The sequence below is a fragment of the Schistocerca piceifrons genome, chromosome 7 (assembly GCF_021461385.2).
Source record: "Schistocerca piceifrons isolate TAMUIC-IGC-003096 chromosome 7, iqSchPice1.1, whole genome shotgun sequence".
Classification (NCBI taxonomy): domain Eukaryota; kingdom Metazoa; phylum Arthropoda; class Insecta; order Orthoptera; family Acrididae; genus Schistocerca; species Schistocerca piceifrons.
This window is the reverse complement of record NC_060144.1, coordinates 498,409,131-498,427,765: the sequence shown is the minus strand read 5'-3', so window position 1 is coordinate 498,427,765 and position 18,635 is coordinate 498,409,131. Positions and strand designations below refer to the sequence as shown.

Here is an 18,635-nt window from a genome sequence, read left to right as displayed (position 1 = left end):
CTACTTGACTTGGTTACCTGACTTTGCACACACTTTGTTATCTGCAGCTGGTGGACTCTAATATTGTTTGAATAAATATGCGTGCCAATGGCTAAAAACCATTTATTTATTTCACGAATATATTGCTTAACTTTCAAACACCATTGATGTCATGAAGACATCTTGCTTATTTTCTTGCATTTCTATACATTGTACTTCCACTTTCATAATACTATTTTCCTTGTTAATTGTGTGTGGCCTTTACTGTGGATCTTAATCACATTAATTTCTATTTCTTATCAGACGTCAGACTTCATGCTTTTGACAACCGCATTTTTACCTCTTTTGTATGATTTCTTACTACCACTTTCAAAACAAAAGGCACATATCTAGCTGCAGTTTTATTCATGGAAGAAACTGTAATGAAAAAAAACACACATTTTTCTTGCTTAGTGTAACATTTATTCCTGTCCTCATGCAGGGTTGGGCCACATTAAGCTCTGAGGTAAATGAGAAACTTTGGAAAGAGAAGTACGAAGTGTTTACCAAGAGAAGCAAGAGTAAGTAGTGAGGTGGTTCCAGCCACAGAGAACTGCATTTTTTGCTGCTTGTTTTTCCCTACCTCAGGCACCTCACTGCTGGGACAAAGCAACAGGCCTGCCGATATCTCCTAGAGATGTGTATTACTGCACTGATGTAATATGTTATTTATTATACCTGTGTTTATTCCCTTAGGATATTCTTCCACAGAATATATGGCTGGACCTTTACGAGATTGTTTGCTATTTCATGACTTACAGTCAAATAACAGTTAAATATTTATTAAAATGTGATAACACTAACACAACACTTAATTGTCCATAAAGTTAAAGAGAACTATATGACTGCTTACTGCAGCCCTTTACAAATCTCTGTTCATTGCAACATGAGAACTGAAAATTCAGATCAATAATAAATATTTATAGTTCTTTTCATTCTGGAGGATTTTGAGTAACACTGAACACTATCAGCAGCATATGAATGCAGAAAATAATGTTGTGGTCATTCGTCAGAAGTTTATGTTCACATTTTTGGTGACAAACACTTGTATAGTGGAGAATGGTCACTACTTGAAGATTAACAAAAGTTAATATTTACAACATACGGAAAAGATAGAGTGCTACATACCATAAAAATGAAATGTTAAGCTGCAGACAGGCGCGTTTAAAAGACACTTACACATGAGCTTTCGGCCACAGCTTTCGTCAGAAAAAGAAAGAGAAACATGCACACCCATTCATTCACACAAACATGCATATTTCATCCACACATGACCATCAACTCTGGCAGCTTGGACCAGAATGTCAAAAGTATTCTTTCAGAAAAGGAAACCAACCTGTATAATATTTATAATTTATCAGTTTCTTGTTTGAAGTTTCTACATAAGCAGCTAAAGATGAATTTGCTAATCAATTCATCCTTCAATTGAATGAATGACTGCATGAATCTCAGTTCTATCAATTTCTCAAAAGAACAAATGATTCAAAAGCTCTGGAAAAGCAATTTATTGCAGATATTTATTCATATTTGTTTATAGTCCTCTATCTGCAAGCTAAAAGAAGATTTTTGTTCCTCTGATTTCAAACAATACTCTTTCCTATTTTTTGCCTTAATTCAAAGTAAAGAATAACAAAAAACATAACATAGAAAATAATTCACTATATTTCTTCTCTTTAATTACTAAACCTAGATAAATAACCACATTCTCGTCTAAAGAGAGTTGTTAAATTCATTGCCTTGTTCATTTCACTGTTTTGGCACATAACACAGATGAATAGTTGTGCCATCAAAATTGATCTTTTTTGTTGTAACTACAGCCTATATAGTTCTCTTTCCCTGCCGATGACATGAAAGCTAACAGGTTGCATCTGTGGGTCCTTACGAAACCGTACAGCATGTGCACGTGCAATGTCTTTTCACTTTGATTTAATTAATTTTTTTTTTAAGAACAGCACCGGTTGCAAAATCGTATCGCCATCTCTCTGTGGAAGAATGACAACACAGCAAAACTAACATATCTGACTCCTGATGCATTTGTATGACTGATTGTGTGCTCCCATTTAATACAATGCGTGGCTGCTTGGTCTTCCCCTTCAGGGTTTAGCTGAGCAAAACAAAGAAGTCCTGGAGAAGCAGTGGACCGATAAGGCTACCGAATTTGATTCAAGACAAAAATGTAAGTTATGTTCAAGAAAAATTTTTACAATGGAGGTAACATTTTTTTGCGATTTTAATATGTTTTTGCAGTAGCTTGGCATAGGAAAAAAGCAACAAAATTAAACTTGCAGTTAATTAGCAGTTAACTCTTTCTTAAAACAACTATATCAGTAGAGCTTTCTCAGGAGCCTATGCTTCACTCTTAACAAACACTTGCATATAGATTCATTGTGATGTTTTAACAGTAAATAACAAATTCAAATGACATCAAAGCATTTTATTTGAAAATTAGTTAACACTAAAATGTTACATTATATCAAATAACTTTGTAGTTTACATATCACATTCATTGAGAAAAGCAAACTGCTAAAACTGATTTAAAATTTTTGCTTTCTTTCATATTTCAAGTAATGTTTTTATCCACCGGGAATTTTTTTTCTGCGCAAAAATCTATGCATGTCACAATAAACTCAAGAGCAATGTTGATAATACATGGTAATCATTTAAAATTACATATTCCGAATACTGAGAAAAATGAACTACAAATTTCTTAGTTCTATAAATTGCCCTTTGTCAGGTTAACATTATTAGACAATGTGTTTTATATTGTAATTTAACAGTCCCTTATATAGAATCTTAACATTAAAAAATGATCTTGTCAGAACATCAGAGCACACAGTTAATAATAACATCTTTTTTTGCACTGACAACTAATACAGTTCTTTTAGATTATAAAAAAAGGTAAGGAATAATACAAATAAAACACTCTAACTTTCGTGAAACTGCTACAGTATCTTCTGGTTATATGATGACTTCCACAAGATGACATTAAACAACCTGCAGACAAAATACTATCACTTAGCCCATAGCCCAGGGAATGCTACAGAATCTCTCCATGAGACAAGACGCTCAAGGTTACAATCTCTTAAAAAGTCTATGATGATTTTCTTCAGTCTTTTTTGTAGTGCAGTGCAAGGATAGTGGTGATACTAGTGGTCAGCTGGTTTTTCAATATGCTTAGTCTCTTGCACAAATTGAGTTGCTGGTTGTGGTATTCTTCAGACAAAGAGAATACACGATTTAGATCATCTTCTGCAGTAGTCAGAGGAAAGAATAGGGGAGTCTCTGATGCCTACTCTATGAAAATGACTAGGAAAGTTGTCTTGATGGACATTAGGTGCAGTCTAGCAAATGCTAAATCTGTAAACCATGATCTTTAGAGGGTATGGGTTGCAAATTATGGCATTATCTCTGCAACACTATATTTCTTTCCACTCTTCTTTTCACATATTAAAATTTCAGGGATGTTGTTGGATAAATTGAAATCATGGTAAAACAACTGTGTGTTGTATGGTACATCATTTGCAAGAAGGTCCAAGACCCATTTTGTTGGGTGTCTGGGTAAGGTGGTATCCATAGAAAGTTCAGTGAATTTTCATACTTCTATAGCTCAACCACATTTTGTATTATGTTCTTAAAATGAATGTTGTTCCTCCATACTTCTGGGGTGTTAAGAGCCAGTACACTTCCCAAGTCCGATGTGGTATGCATCTCGTTGCAGTCCTAGATGCTTGACATGATGATGGGTACTATCTCTGCTGTAAACACTGATACATTTTGGGGAGATAAGCACAACTGAAGGTGCTCGTCACATATAGCTGATGAATTATTTTCAATCGCTCAGTGAAAATTTTAAAAATAGAATGCCACTCATTTGCATAAGTGATGTGAATATATTGTTAATGTATGATGTTTCTTGTTTGGGGAGCAGATGTATGCTTCACAAAGTGAGTAGTTGAGAAAAAGGAATTCTAAAGTGCAGGTTCATCTTGTGAACTAGATAGTATAAGATGATTGTTACAGATGGTTATTAATGATGAATGCTTAAATTAGAACAACTGAAACAACTCTGTGACTGGAAAGATTCTTACGACATGACTACATTGCACAGAATTAAACTTTAGGACCCCCAATTGTTCATAATCAGCTGATCAACAGGGGCTTTTCCGGACAAATGATAATTTGTCTCATAAATATTCCAATCATTTATTTTCTGAAGAAAAATTCCTTTTCTTTGGTCTTACAGTCTGTGAGGCAACTGAGATAAGATGGAAAGAATACTACCAGTACATATGTGTCAATGCAAATTATTTACTGTAACAACTGGAAACATTTCCAAACTGTGGAAATGTATGTACAAATGACATCATCTGCACACTCAAACATATCATTACAGGGGAAATAAAAATATAAAACTGTAGTTCATGGTAAGTAATGAACCAGCAGATTGCACCTAATCACAAATGCAAACAGAACCAAAATGTAATGCCTAATTGCTTAAATATATGTCTATAAGATGACTGTGGGTGAGAACCACATATTATTCTTAACAGCACATTCTTGAGAGTTGAAGACTTTCTTTCTTAAAGATGAGTTACCCCAGGAAGTTATTCTATATCACGTTGTTGAATGAAAATATGTAAAATTTGTCAACTCACTGATTTGCCTCTCACCAAGATTTGCAATGATTCAAACTGTAAATATGGTTGAACTATGTTGTTTTAGGAGTCATTGTCTTCCTTAAGTACATTAGATCCCGTAGTGAAATAAACTACCACAGTCATAATCTGCTGTCATCAGGAGTAAACTGAAATATTCACTTAATGACAGAAACTAAAACTATTATCTTAAGACTAATACTGATGATTATAACTTCCTAATATGTCATTCTTCTCAGTGAAAAGGTTCTAAAACCAAGATCAGTATTTTGAGCCAATTTTTCTTTACTTTTGTTATAATGTGTGAGTATGTTGTGCCCAAATGACTGATCTTCCTCAGTTTGTTTTTTCGTACCACTGCAACTGAAATGTGAGAGAATTTTTGCTGTTTTTAACTTATAACTTGAATCAGAATACTCCAGATTTCTTTCCTTGAATGCATGTTATAACTTAATGTGTTTTTATAGTAATAATGTCAAGCTGAATGTGGGACTGTATAAGTTTTATTTTCTATGCAATGTACTGTTAAATTATTTCACATAATAACGAATTTTGATAAATGCAGCTGAAAAATACTTTGTAACAATGCAGTATAATGATTATTTTATCAGGTTGCCCTCCATGGGGGCATTTTACCATTGTGCAGAACTTCATTTTAAGATTGCTATGTTGTTGGTTCTAGAAAAATAATCAAAGGTAGCAGTCACACTGTTTGTTTAGCTTTATTTAACTCCTTGGATTGTGTCATATTATAATCAATTTCATCTGACAAAATGACAATATTGTGAAGAGGATAGTTCCTACTCACCACATAGTGGAGATGCTGAGACACCGATAGGCCTAACTACGACTCAGCATCTCCACTATATGGTGAGTAGCAACTATCCTTTTCATAATATAGTTATTATTCCATCCTGAATTTTCCATCATCTCATAAAATGAACACAGAAGGCCTTGACAAACAATAGCTGGTAACTTTTGCTGGCTGCTTCCTAATGGCTACTATTTTTAATGAGCTCTTATGTAGTCTCTTGATGAACAAGATTACAGTTTTCCTACAGGTACATAATGTTTTCAAACTACAAACATTTACAACAGGAATAATCTTAGAAATTTGTTCCATTGTTCACTGAACAGCTTAGTTTACAGGACAGCAGCAAATGTGATTAATATGCAGATTTTGGGTATAGATGCAGATCATAAAATTTCAATTTTTACTGCCTGCTTTACAAACAAATCAGCAACTATTCCCTAAAAGCTGTGAGTAATACTTATAAAGACATCTATGACAAAGAAGAAACCGAAAGGTATAGTATGCCTTGAAAATTCTTGGTAAAGCATATGGAAATATTCATTAAAAGTATTACGTCCCATAAAAATATGTCCACAAAATGAAACGGCAGTATTTTCCCCCAATTATAAATCAGTGTTTGATGTCACACTTGAGAGCCAATAACTAATATAGAGACACTCAAGTAATCAAGGTCTTCTAGAATAAATAGCTTCCCTCCTATATCACAATTATTTATAAGATGATAATGATACATTTAAAAGGTTTATGGGAAGAAAGAAAAAAGAAAATCAAACAGAGAAAACTATCAGAAAGGAACTGTTGATTCTTCAGTTATAAGGAATACACTGAATAAACACATCACTAGGAATTATAACTGTTATTTATTCCTAATCTAATGAACAGCCTTATAGGCTCTTAGTTGTTATGAACAAGGTTAAATTACATATCACAGTTCTTATTTCAGCACTCCTAATAGCAGTTATTATAAAGTATTTGTTATGCAGAGGAGAATAACTTTATGACACATAATTTAATACAAATTACTCACAAACACCAACTGATGTTTTAATCTTTTGACACTCAATCCGAAAGATGACAGAACTTACAGAAATAGGATTTGCAATGTGGTCAACCTTACACATCCAAATATTGCCTCACTTGGTATAGTTTACTGCCTATTTGTTGATGAATAGAGAGGTAATATTGCATCAAATGAAAAAAAGGTGCAGAACTGGAACACTAGCTGCAATAACAACTGTGTAGGCATTGAGAATGGCACAGCTCTGATGATCAAGAACCAACATCAGACTCTGTGTAGCACTGATGTATGGGGGTGATCAACAACTCTGATTTCATCCATGCTAGTTAGTGTAGCATCTCACTGGGGACTTTGCATCTGGGTTAAAAACAATGCATTCCACACTGACTACTGAGATAACTTATAGTGTGTTAAGTAAGTCATTGTTCATGTTTACAAGATGTGATGACATGAAGAAAGAATGCAGTTAACAATGAAATATTGTACCAAGTTAGACACAGAATTCATTTTTTCTTTTTCTGGGAAATTTAAAAGCATGTTACCAAAGAACATTAAACAGTTCACAGTATTTTGTAGTTTGATGAGATGAAAAATCTGGTGATGACCTTTCTCGACATAGTGAAAGCATATGACAGTGTTCCCAGGGAAAAGGCATGGGCAACCTTGAAGAAAAAGTGAGTTGGAAAGCAAACACTTGAAGTCATCCAGGCAATGTATGTGTGCAGACACCAGTTGGAAGATCTGAATGGTTTAAGAATGTTATGGGACTAAGACAAGGAAGTGTGATATCATCACTACTAATTATAATGGTGATGGATGTAATAGTCAAAGAGGTGAAAGAAGCCCATAGAGGATGAGGATGAAGCTGTCAATATTTGCTGATGATATTGTGATGTGGGGAACAAGCAGTAAGGAGGTACAAAAACAAATAGCCATCCACATGATAAGGTCAAGAAATATGGAATGAAATTTAGTGTGGAGAAAAGCGAGACCATGGTGGTAACCAGAGGGGATAGAGAGGGCAAGGGACAAATTCATGTTAAGGGACAGGATATTGAAATAGTGGACAACTTTAAATATTTGGGAAGTGTATTAATGGGGAATGCTCGTTTGGAGACAGAAATCAGCAAAAGAATACATCAGAGCAGTACATTTTACCAGTGTGTGAGGGGCTTGGTGTGGGGATGGGAAGTGCTAATGAGGTGCAAGCTGGTGCTATACAAGACTTACTTTACATCCATACTAATTTACGGCTCAGAGACTTGGACTATGACCAGAAGAGAGGAGAGTGGGATACAATCCAGTGAAATGAAGTTATGAGAAGTATGCTAGGGAAGACTAGGAGAGACAGAGTGAAAAATGAAAATGTTCAAAATGGTCCAAATGGCTCTAACTACTATGGGACTTAACATCTGAGGTCCTATCATTTCCCTAGAACTTAGAACTACTTAAACCTAACTAACCTAATGACATCACACACATCCATGCCTGAGGCATGACTGAAGCGTCTAGAACTGCTTGGCCACTGCAGCCGGTCATGAAGATGTTAGGAAGGAAACTGGAGTGGAGAAGTTGACTGAGAAAATTGAAAAGAATAGATTAAAATGTTATGGGCATGTGAAGAGGGTGGGAGATGGAAGAATACTAAGAAGAATGATAGAGTTGAAGATTGAGGGCAAGAGGCCAAGAGGAAGACCGAGAACAAGATGGATTGATACAACAGAGATGAGTTTAAGGAGGAGAAACCTGCTATGGAACCAAACTGTGGAAGAAGAATGGTGGAAAGACAGAAAAGTAGTGAAGTACCATTGACACCCCATCCCGACCAGATGCTGGATAGAAGGGAAATGAAGATGATGATGGTGTGATGTTTATTGCTAATTCCCCTCAGTGGAAATGTAATGACTGTGCTAGGTTTTATGACAGACTAAAATAGTTATCGGAGGTAATACCTATGAAATAAGAAAAAAACAGTGGTATGTGCTCATCATTGCAACAAGTTACAATAGTGTGTCACACAATGACTGGAATCCATGTCCCTGCCCTTTCCATGCAATGTACTACTAACTGCACTAGTCAAGCTGTCTCCATAGTTGGACTGTCAGTGTGCCTGACAGCATGTAATCCTTTGGTAATGCATAAAATAAGCTAGACGTCTTTCAGGTAGTCAAGTGTTTAACACTTACTTCTTTCCTGCTAAAATGCAACAATTTGAAGATGCAATATCTATCAGGGCATTCTGTTGTTCACAGGTAACATCTGAATAAATTTACATTGTTACAGCTTGTAAACTTCACTTACTGAGTCACTGTCATAATATTTGCAAATATTCTTGGCCAAAACACAGTTTGTTCTAGTCAGCTATTTTGGCATTAATTATTGAAATCATAATGCAAAGCATTATCCCCACAGCCAAGCTGCCCAAATGGTTTGGTGAGAGGCCAGGCAAGAAGAAGGGAGACCCAGACAGCCCCGAGGAAGAGGAAGTGAAGCCTGTTGATGAAGATGAGGAAATTGAAGAACCCAAGTTCCAACCTGAGCCTGAAGAGGAGGAGGTTGAAGAAGAGGAGGTTGAAGAAGAGGAAGAAGAGGAGGAAGAAGAGGAAGAGGAAGAAGAAGAAGAGGAATAGACAGGTATACCACAAAAAATTCTATATGTTTATTAAGGAAAGGAAAAAATTAATATATATCATATGTGTGACTGAAGTATCCTATTAAAAAACACTGAAGTATGAAAGGACATTATTTGTTAAGTCAAAATTAATTATAATATCTCACAAATACATTGACAGGTCCGTTCTCAGAACAACCAGTATGAAACAATTATGACACAGATTTTAGTTTTCATGACATTATCATGAAAAGAAAAGCCTGATGTAGTTGGCCTAATTCTGCACTGTTGACACTTGTCGCTGCATCTATTTAGACAGTGTGTCAGGATACACTCTACCCTATATGTGCATCTGTTCTATGCATTTTGATTTTTTTTTCTAGTAGATGTTGTTGTTGTTGTGGTCTTCAGTCCTGAGATTGGTTTGATGCAGCTCTCCATGCTACTCTATCCTGTGCAAGCTTCTTCATCTCCCAGTACTTACTGCAACCTACGTCCTTCTGAATCTGCTTAGTGAATTCATCTCTTGAGTAGATACCTCACCAAAAACTAAAAGTAGCTCTCTGACACAAGTAGTATACTTGGCTTCATTTGAATTACAAACACCAGATTTTGCTTATTATCAAAATTACTTGACTAAATATAACTCACAGTTTTCAAAAACTGAAAAGACCCTTCTCTACTAATACAAAAAATATCAAAGTAAAACATTTTTTCATTTTGACACGTATCAAGAATATTGCATTTCTATTTAAGGAAACAAAATCTGATAAATATGGGAAAAATACACTCAGAATTTCTTTTTGGTAACAAACTTCCTGCAATATTTGAAGCTACTTGATTAAGAATTTTTCTTGGGACAATTCGCATCTTATGTCCTCAGACATTTCTTTAATAATTTCACTTTTAGCTAAGTTCGTATAGCATACACTATGCTCTCATTATTAGAGCTCACAAAGTGCCCCAATTTTTACAAATAAGTGTAATAAATAATGTAAGATCAAACTACACAGAAATGGTATTGAGTGGCAGACAAGCTTATTGAAAAGACTGCTAGATATTATTGGCTATCAGACTAAGTCCCTTGTCAGATGTAGCCAAAACACATCCATATCCACATGCATAATTCATGCACTGTATGTGGCTTGTGAATGTATGTGTGCTTTGGCTGTATCTGGCAAGGACTTAGTCCAGCAGCTGATAACATCTAGCAGTCTTTTCAATGTCCTTGCCTGCCATTTAATACATACTCTGTGCGATGAGTAGCAATCCACTCATTTCAAATAATACTGAATTCCTAAAGACCAAACTGCAGATTGCAGTAAACCACAATAATATGATTCCTTAGACACTATGGTAGCCCAATTAGTAATGACAACTTACAAACAACAAGCCATAAAATTACTCTTAAATTAATTACTTGAGCCAAGTATAGTGTGTTAAGTGTAAGTTGGCCAAATACCTGAGGGTTTTGTGGTGAGCAGAGGAAATAAGCCCAACCCCCACACAGACCACCATGGGATGAGGAGCTATGTGGGGGAAGAGGGGAGGAAGGAACAAGTTCCATGTGCCTCCCACATTACAGGCACCTTAATTTATGCTTCATGCTTCAGCAAAAGCAGAATTCATGTACCGAGGTAAAAAAGACTTAAATACTGTTTATAACTGAAACTGAAATTGTCTTATGTATTGGCATGTTTAATAAAGAACATAACTGCAACAATTATGTACACTTATTAGAAGGAAAGGAAACAGTGCAAAATAGAGTGAAGTACAGCGCAGTGACACAGCAGACAAAGGATACCTCAGACAGTACTGTCAGTTGGGCAACACTGGCTGAACTGGAAACAAATGACTAGTGGTTGAAGCCTTCCAGTTTCTTTCAATTCAGGATTAGAGAGTTGTTCGAACAACTTGCAAACACACTGTATATCTCCAGGGCTATCTGCAACAACCATCAGAAGATACTGGCTCAGTGTACAAATTCCTATATCTACCTCTATAGTTTGCAAGTGACCTTACAGTATGGTAGAGGGTACTTTGTGTGCCACTGTACTTTTCCTATTCCAGCTGTGAATAGATCCCAGATTATAATGATTGTTGGTAAGCCTCCATGTGAGTTAGAATCTCTTGAATTTAACTTCATGGTTTTTTCATGAGATATACATAGTAGGAAGCAATATATTGACTAACTCTTCTAAGAACATCTGCTCTCAGAATGTTGACAGTAAACCACACCATGATGCAGAATGCCTCTGTTGTATCATCTGGCACTGTGGCACTGGAGTTGGCTGGGAATCTCCACGATGCTTCGAAGCCCATTAAATGAATCTGTAACAAAATGCCTACTCTCCTTTCAATCTTCTCTATTTACTCTATCAATCCTCTCAAGTACAGATTCCAGACTGAAAAGTAATATTGAGGTACTGGTCAAATGATGGTTTCGTAAGCTGCTTCCTTTGTGACTGGACTGCATTTCCTGAGGATTCTTCCAATGAATCTCCATCTGGAATCTGCCTTACTTGTGATTAGTTTTATCTGGTCATTCCACTTTAAATCACTTTTTAAGCATACCCCTAGATATTTTATGGATGTGACTGGTTCCAGTCATTTATCTGCAATTGTGTAATCATACAATAATGGGTCTTTCTACCTATATATGTGCAATATGTTATATTTGTTAATGTTGAGGGTCTACTGCCAATCATTACACCAAGTGTTGATCCTCTGCATGTCTTCCTGCATTTCGCTAAATGTTCCATTGCAATTTCTCTGTACACAACTGCATCATCCATGAAAAGCCTCACAGAACTTCCAATGTTATACACTAGTCATTTACATATAGTGTGAAAAGCAATGGTCCAACAACACTCCCTTGGAGTATGCCTGAAGTTACTCTTACGTCTGAAGATTTCTCTTCATTGAGAATGATGTGCAGGGATTCTGTCTGCTAGAAACTTTTCAGTCCAGTCACACTACTTGTCTTATATCCCGTAAGCTCATATTTTGGTCATTAGAAAACAGCGCGCAACTGTACCAAACATCTTCCAGAAGTCAAGGAATATGTCATCAACCTGGACACTCATGTCTACCACTTTCTGGATCTTGGGGACCAACAAAGTGAGTTGAGATTCACACAGTCCTTGTTTCTGGAACCCATGCTGATTCCTACAGTGTAGATTTTTGGGCTCCAGAAATGTCATCATATGTCAGCGTAAAATATGTTCCAAAATTTTGCAACAGACCGACCTCAGAGATATACGAGGTGTGACAATAAAGTAATGACACTGATGTGAAAAAAAATGTTGCTTACCATTTTAGTCAAGTTTAGTGTTATCTCCTTCAAAGTAGTTCCCTTCTGACTGCACACACTTTTTCCAGCATTTCTGCCATTGATGGTAACATTTCTGGAACTCATCTTCTGTAAGATCCTCCAAGACCCTCGTCACAGCTTTTTGGACATCTTGTGTTGCTTGGAAATGGTGTCCCTTGACCGCCGTTTTGACTCTTGGAAATAGAAAAAAGTTGCATGGAGCAATATCTAGTGAATAAGGTGGCTGTGGTAGTACTTAAATTTGTTTTGACGTTAAAAATTGCTGTACTGACAGAGCAGTATGGGATGGCGCATTATTGTGATGCAGATTCCAATTAACATCAATGTTGGCACAGACATGAAGAACTCTTTTATGAAGTCTTTCGAAAATTTCTTTGTAGTAATATTGGTTAACTGTTTGTCCAGGAGGCACCCACTCTTTATGAACAATTCCCTTGGAATCAAAGAAGCACACAAGCATGCATTTCACTTTTGACTTTGACATGTGAGCTTTTTTTGGTCTGGGTGATCCCTTTCAGCACCATTGCAAACTTTGGTGTTTTGTCTCTGGATCATACTGAAAAAACTAACATTAATCACCAGTGATAACATGGCTCAACAATTCTGGATTGATTTCCATTTGCTCAAACAGATCAGCTGCCACATTTTTCCATGTTTCTTGCTGTTGTAGCGCGAGATTTTTGGGGACCATTTTTGCACAAATCTTTCTCATACCAAGATCTTCAGTTGTTATTAGATGAACCATTTCTCGATTGATGTTCAGCTCTTCTGCAATCATTTTCACAGATAATCTTCGAACAGATCATACAAGTTCATGCACCCTGGCCAAGTCGACATCCGTCCATGAGGTTGATGGTCGTCCACTGCGGTCTTCATCTTCAACATTCATTCCACCTTCACTAACCATTTTATGACAATGAAAAACTTGAGCTCTTTGACATAACCTCCTCTCCAAATGCGTTCTGAAGTTTACCATAAGTTGTCATCGCGTTTTCACCCAATTTAAAGCAAAAAGAAATGGCATACCGTTGCGCAATATTACGCGGTTCCATTTCTGTGACAAGAGGCACAAACACTTGTCAACTTATTAGCGGTTCCATTTCTGGGACAAGATACACAAACGCATGTTAACTTATTACAGCACAACTCATGACTGAGCAGTTGCATCGATGTGCTGCTTGGACTAGAAACAACTTATAGATCAAGGTCAAAGATATTGTGCCCACGAAAGCCTGCAGGGTTTCCCCATCTTGCAAAGAAAATCAGTCTCATTACTTTATTGTCGCACCTCTTAGGTCTATACTTCTGTGCATCTGTTTTGGCCCTTCTTGAAAATGCAAATTGTCTGCCCTTTTTTTGGTTCAATCATTAGGAACACTTCCCTCCACAAGAAACCTACAGTACACTGCTGCTACAAGAGGAGCAAGATCTTTTGCATACTGTACGTAAAACAGTTCTTGTATCTCTTCAGGTCCAGTGGTCTTTTCTCTGTTGAGGAATTTCAATTAATTTTCTATCCCACAGTCACTTATTTTGATATCTGTCACTGACATTTGCGCACTGATTTAAAGCAAGAACATGGTGTGACCTTCCTCAGAGAAACACATGTGTGAAATGACATTTAATATTTCTGTCTTCCCTGTGTCATCTTCTGTTTTAATGTCACTTTCATCACAAAGTGTCTGGGTGGATTGCTTCAATCTTTCTACTGATTTAATGTAAGACCACAACTTCTTAGGATTTTCTGTTACATCAATATATAGAATTTTACTTTAAAATTCATTGAATACTTCATGAATTGCTCTCCTTACACTGATTTTGGCTTTGTTCAATTTTTGTTTGTCTGCAAGGCTTTTGCAACATTTAAATTTGCAGTGAAGCTATCTTTTTCTTTGGTAGCAGCTTTCTGACAAGGCTGTTGAACCACAACTTTGCTCAGCACATACCTATCCAGAGTGTATTTTCATCATCTGTACTTGACATTGTCAACAACCACTACAGAATAGGCTTGATCTCTTATACATATTACTGATATACTTATTTACAGACACAATTACAGACATCAACTTTGCCCATTGATGCTCGACATCTTTAGTGCTGGAGATGAAATTTTCATGTTGACCTCTCAGGTATTCTGAAATTTGTTTCTTATTTATCTTGCTAATCCAAAAATTTCATCCTAATTTTCTTTATATTCCTATTTACAATGATGTTTGGTGATACTATAATGGATTTGTGATCACTGATTCCCCATTCTATGATAACTGTATCAAACAGTTCAGGCCTGTAGATGCAAAGAGATCTAATATGTTACCTCATGAGTCAGTTGGAAAAGGCATTTATGACAATTTCAATGATTCTCTGTCCCTACTACCCAACTTAATCACTCAAGTTTCACAGTCTGTAGCTGGTAAGTTGAAAATCTCCAATTAATACTATATTACTACTCTTAATGCTACAACATGAGAAAGAAATTTATGTGAAATATTCCCAAAGTTTCCTTCAAATGTTCTGACGCTCTTGCTCCTCAGGCAGAAGATTTATAACCGCATTTGATGACCATATTTGATCCACATTTAACATTCATTCAAAGCCAAATTATTTCACATTCAGAATCTGTGCTAACCACTCCAGATATTACAGTATTTTTTTACAGCTATAAACATGCCATCACCACTGGCATTTATCTTTTCTTTGGGATATACATTCCAATCTGAAATTAGAATTTTTGGTACAAATAGTATTCTGCCTATGGGAAAAAGTGATTGACATATTATACAATAATTTTCATTTCTTTTAGGCCCAATTACAGAATACACATTTAATTGTGGCCAGTTTGTCCATCTTCAGAGACAATAAGACTTAGGCATCATATGGTGAACAGAGTTCTCTGGTTTAGCATGACAACACATGTAGTGGACATACCGTTCACCACGTGCAGATTTATGGTTTCTGAAGATAGCCAAATGTATAGATGAAAGCATTCATAATTAAAATTGTGCCTTCTGATTAAGGATGGAAGAAACAAAAATGATTCCGCAATAAACTGTGGAAGATATTTTTACAAGCTTCGTCACTGATAGTATTGTGATTTTCGTTACAAGGGAGACATGGTCATTGTTTACATGTACGCAGTTTCACACAAATAAATATACAATTATTGTCTCCTTTGAAATATAGTAATTTTTTGCATTTTTCAGCTGATTCTTTCTATGCTCCAGGGTTTGCAGAAGAGCTTGGCCATTCTCCTCAAAGAAGACCACTTCACATCTCCATCTGGGTTAATCACCTCAAAATTCCAGGACTGAACATCATTCATTGTAGGGGTGGAGCCATCAGAAGTTGCAATATAATGATTTCAGTTATTGCACACATAAAATAATTGGATATCATTGTAACATAAAAATATTTTAAATATACTGGATAATGTTGTTTTTATCGTTCGGTTTATTTTAAAGTCAAAATATTTTTATACATTTACATCTTATACTGTAAGCCTGTTACACATTATATTCTACACCTGTTACTGTTCTCTGTCAATTAAAATGTGTAAGGTTGTTCAGTTTATGTCAAAACAGAACTCTCAATGAAGTATCTTTGACTTGCAACTGCCTTGTGTAATTACCGTTTATTCTGGTAAAGTCTTCAAGAAAGTCTATCTATGCCTTTAATTACTAACACCAATGAGTTCACATGGCTGGATTCCAGAAATCACCAACATCTTAAATGAAGAAAAAATTATGGACAGCCCTCTATTTCTTTTAGATTTTTCATCAATTTTCTTTTTCTTTGGGGGAAAGGTGTATATGTATTTGTGTGTCTATCTAACAGTGCTTTCCCGTTTGGTAAGTCACAGCATCTTTTTTTAAAATATGATTGTATACTTCTTTATACAATATTTAACAAACAAGATACCTTAATTCCTTATGTCATACTTTTAATATTACATCATCTCTTAATGTCATGGGAACTGTGAAGCTTTTTATGTTCGTACCGTATACGAGCATTTACTACTAGCACAAGACATATCAAAGAACAATAAGTAAAGTTAATACAATACTTTTCCAACTCATTCAAAAGTAACCATAAGACAGGAAAGATCCACCCTGCAATAGCAATATTAGAAAATTTCAGAGAACTGACACAACTACACAAAACATTAAATCAAAATACAACTTGAAGAACTAAGGAATATTACAAACTTCCAGCATGCTAGAGTAATTGCTGGGCAGCAACTTTGTTAATCAATACAATGGAAAACCAGCCAAAGTTGCAAATTCCACCTTATCTGCTCAGTGACTAGTTTTGGGTATGGTCCCATTTTCATCTCACCCAGATAGTCAAAATGTAACAATGAAAACGATCAATTTTTGACAAAATAATTTAATTGGATGGATAAAAAATCTACTCAAGAAGTGGTGGCAGGTCACACACATAAAAGAAGGTTGTAATTAGGCAAGCTCTCAGAGCCAGTAGCTCCTTCTTCAGGCAGAAGGATTGAAGGGTAGGAATATGGGGGAAGGAAAAGGACTGGAGAGGTCTAGGAAAAGGGGTAGGTTTCAGAAATGTCACAAAAAACTGCGCGTAAGGGGAGACTTAATGCACAAGATGAGAAGGAAAAATGATATTTCCCAAAATATAAGAACCACGTCAAGATAACAGGCATACATTGTAACAAAGTGCAAATGGTCAGTTAAAGAGCATACAGTTAACAAACATATATGTATAACAAAGTGTAAATGAATAGTTACAGAGCATAAAATTATCTGTACACCTTGTAACTGATCATTTGCACTCTGTTAAATGTATATGATTGTTATCTTGACATGGTTCCTATATTTTGGGGAATACCTTTTGACTATCTGGATGATTTAAAAATAGGTCCCAACTCAAAGCTAGACACTGAGTAAATAAAAGTGAAATTCACAACTTTGGCTGTTTTGCTGTTGTATTAAAAATATTAATTTAACCTTTATTTGATAAGTTGTGTTCATGACTCTAGGTGTTGAAATTATGAAGGCTATTCATAAATTAACGTCCAACTGTCTATAAAAAAAGAACGAAAAACAGATAATTTGCATAAAATCTGTACTTACACATTAACAATACTTCTCCACACAGTCATCACCAAAAGTTAAACATCTGACTTAGCTTGACACCAGCAGCTTTATCCTTTCATCAAAGGGTAGAACTGTATAATGTTTCAGCCAGTTGTTTCAGCATCTCTCAGCCCATCATTGGTCATGAAGTGCTAAGCAGCCAGTCAGGCCTTCATCTTGAGGAAGATTGATAGTAACCAGTGGCGGCATTAAGTGTCGGTGACTGCTGATGGCCTCACACCTGTGGGATTGTCGCAAAGTTGTTGAAGGTGTTACAATGTTAGCTGCTTAGTTGTCTGTCTCTATTTCTGTATGAATGTAGTAGTATTTATCGAGGGTCGTCTGGTAACATTATGACAGTTAAGTCCCATTACAAGATGCATCTAAGATGTATATCTATGGGGCAACACATTAAGCGTACAAGTTTGGGACTGCAGACTGCTTCTGGTAGGCCTATTACACTACAAGGTTCACGCGTGATACACCTGTCGTGGATCACCACATGTGCACTACACGGCAGTACCGCATGAAACTTGAAGGAGACTGTTTTGTTGTAAAGTCGTTCACACAGACTAAAAAAATTTTGTACAATAAATTATTAAATTATTTATTTAGAGAGAAAGCTGATCACCATATTAAAGAAAGATGTATATTAAATGGAAAATACATTTACTTTTCTTTATATCATATTCCCAGCCTGCTTGGTACGCACAGTTTTTCCGAATTGACACTTCAATCCAAATAACAAGTAAATGCAACACTGCTTTGTGGAAGAGACAATACGGGCATGAGCATTGTCTTGGCTCTCTGAAACCAATCCTACTAAGTGTACCTTCGCTCTTTTTTTCAAGTTACTGGACTGGTACAAGTGAACAAGTCTTTTATCTCTGAAGGTGTGGTTGTACCCATTTCAGCCATACATTCTAAAGGAACCCCATCCTATGGTAAGTCAGTATACAAATACATTTCTTGATGTATTTACTTGGCTGCTATCATACATGACATTAAAAAAAAAAATTCTGCCATGTATGATAATCGCACAGCCTATTGGCTTTATACTATGAGATTGAGTGCTTTAAATACCCT

General features: G+C 35.9%; 1 protein-coding gene across 2 annotated transcripts in view; it reads left to right on the top strand.

Moving 5' to 3' along the window:
- Positions 1-15,888, top strand: part of LOC124804601 (troponin T) — a 75,247-nt gene extending 59,359 nt beyond the window's left edge. Inside the window, exons 12-14 of one of the 2 annotated variants that reach the window (XM_047264796.1) lie at positions 2,116-2,194; positions 8,918-9,139; positions 15,672-15,888. In XM_047264796.1, the coding sequence (XP_047120752.1) occupies positions 2,116-2,194; positions 8,918-9,135 (297 nt within the window). In that variant the 3' untranslated portion in view covers positions 9,136-9,139; positions 15,672-15,888. Of the gene's footprint in view, positions 1-460; positions 540-2,115; positions 2,195-8,917; positions 9,140-15,671 lie in introns of both variants that reach the window. The other variant, XM_047264797.1, reaches the window with a different exon arrangement.
- Positions 15,889-18,635: the final 2,747 nt, after the last annotated feature.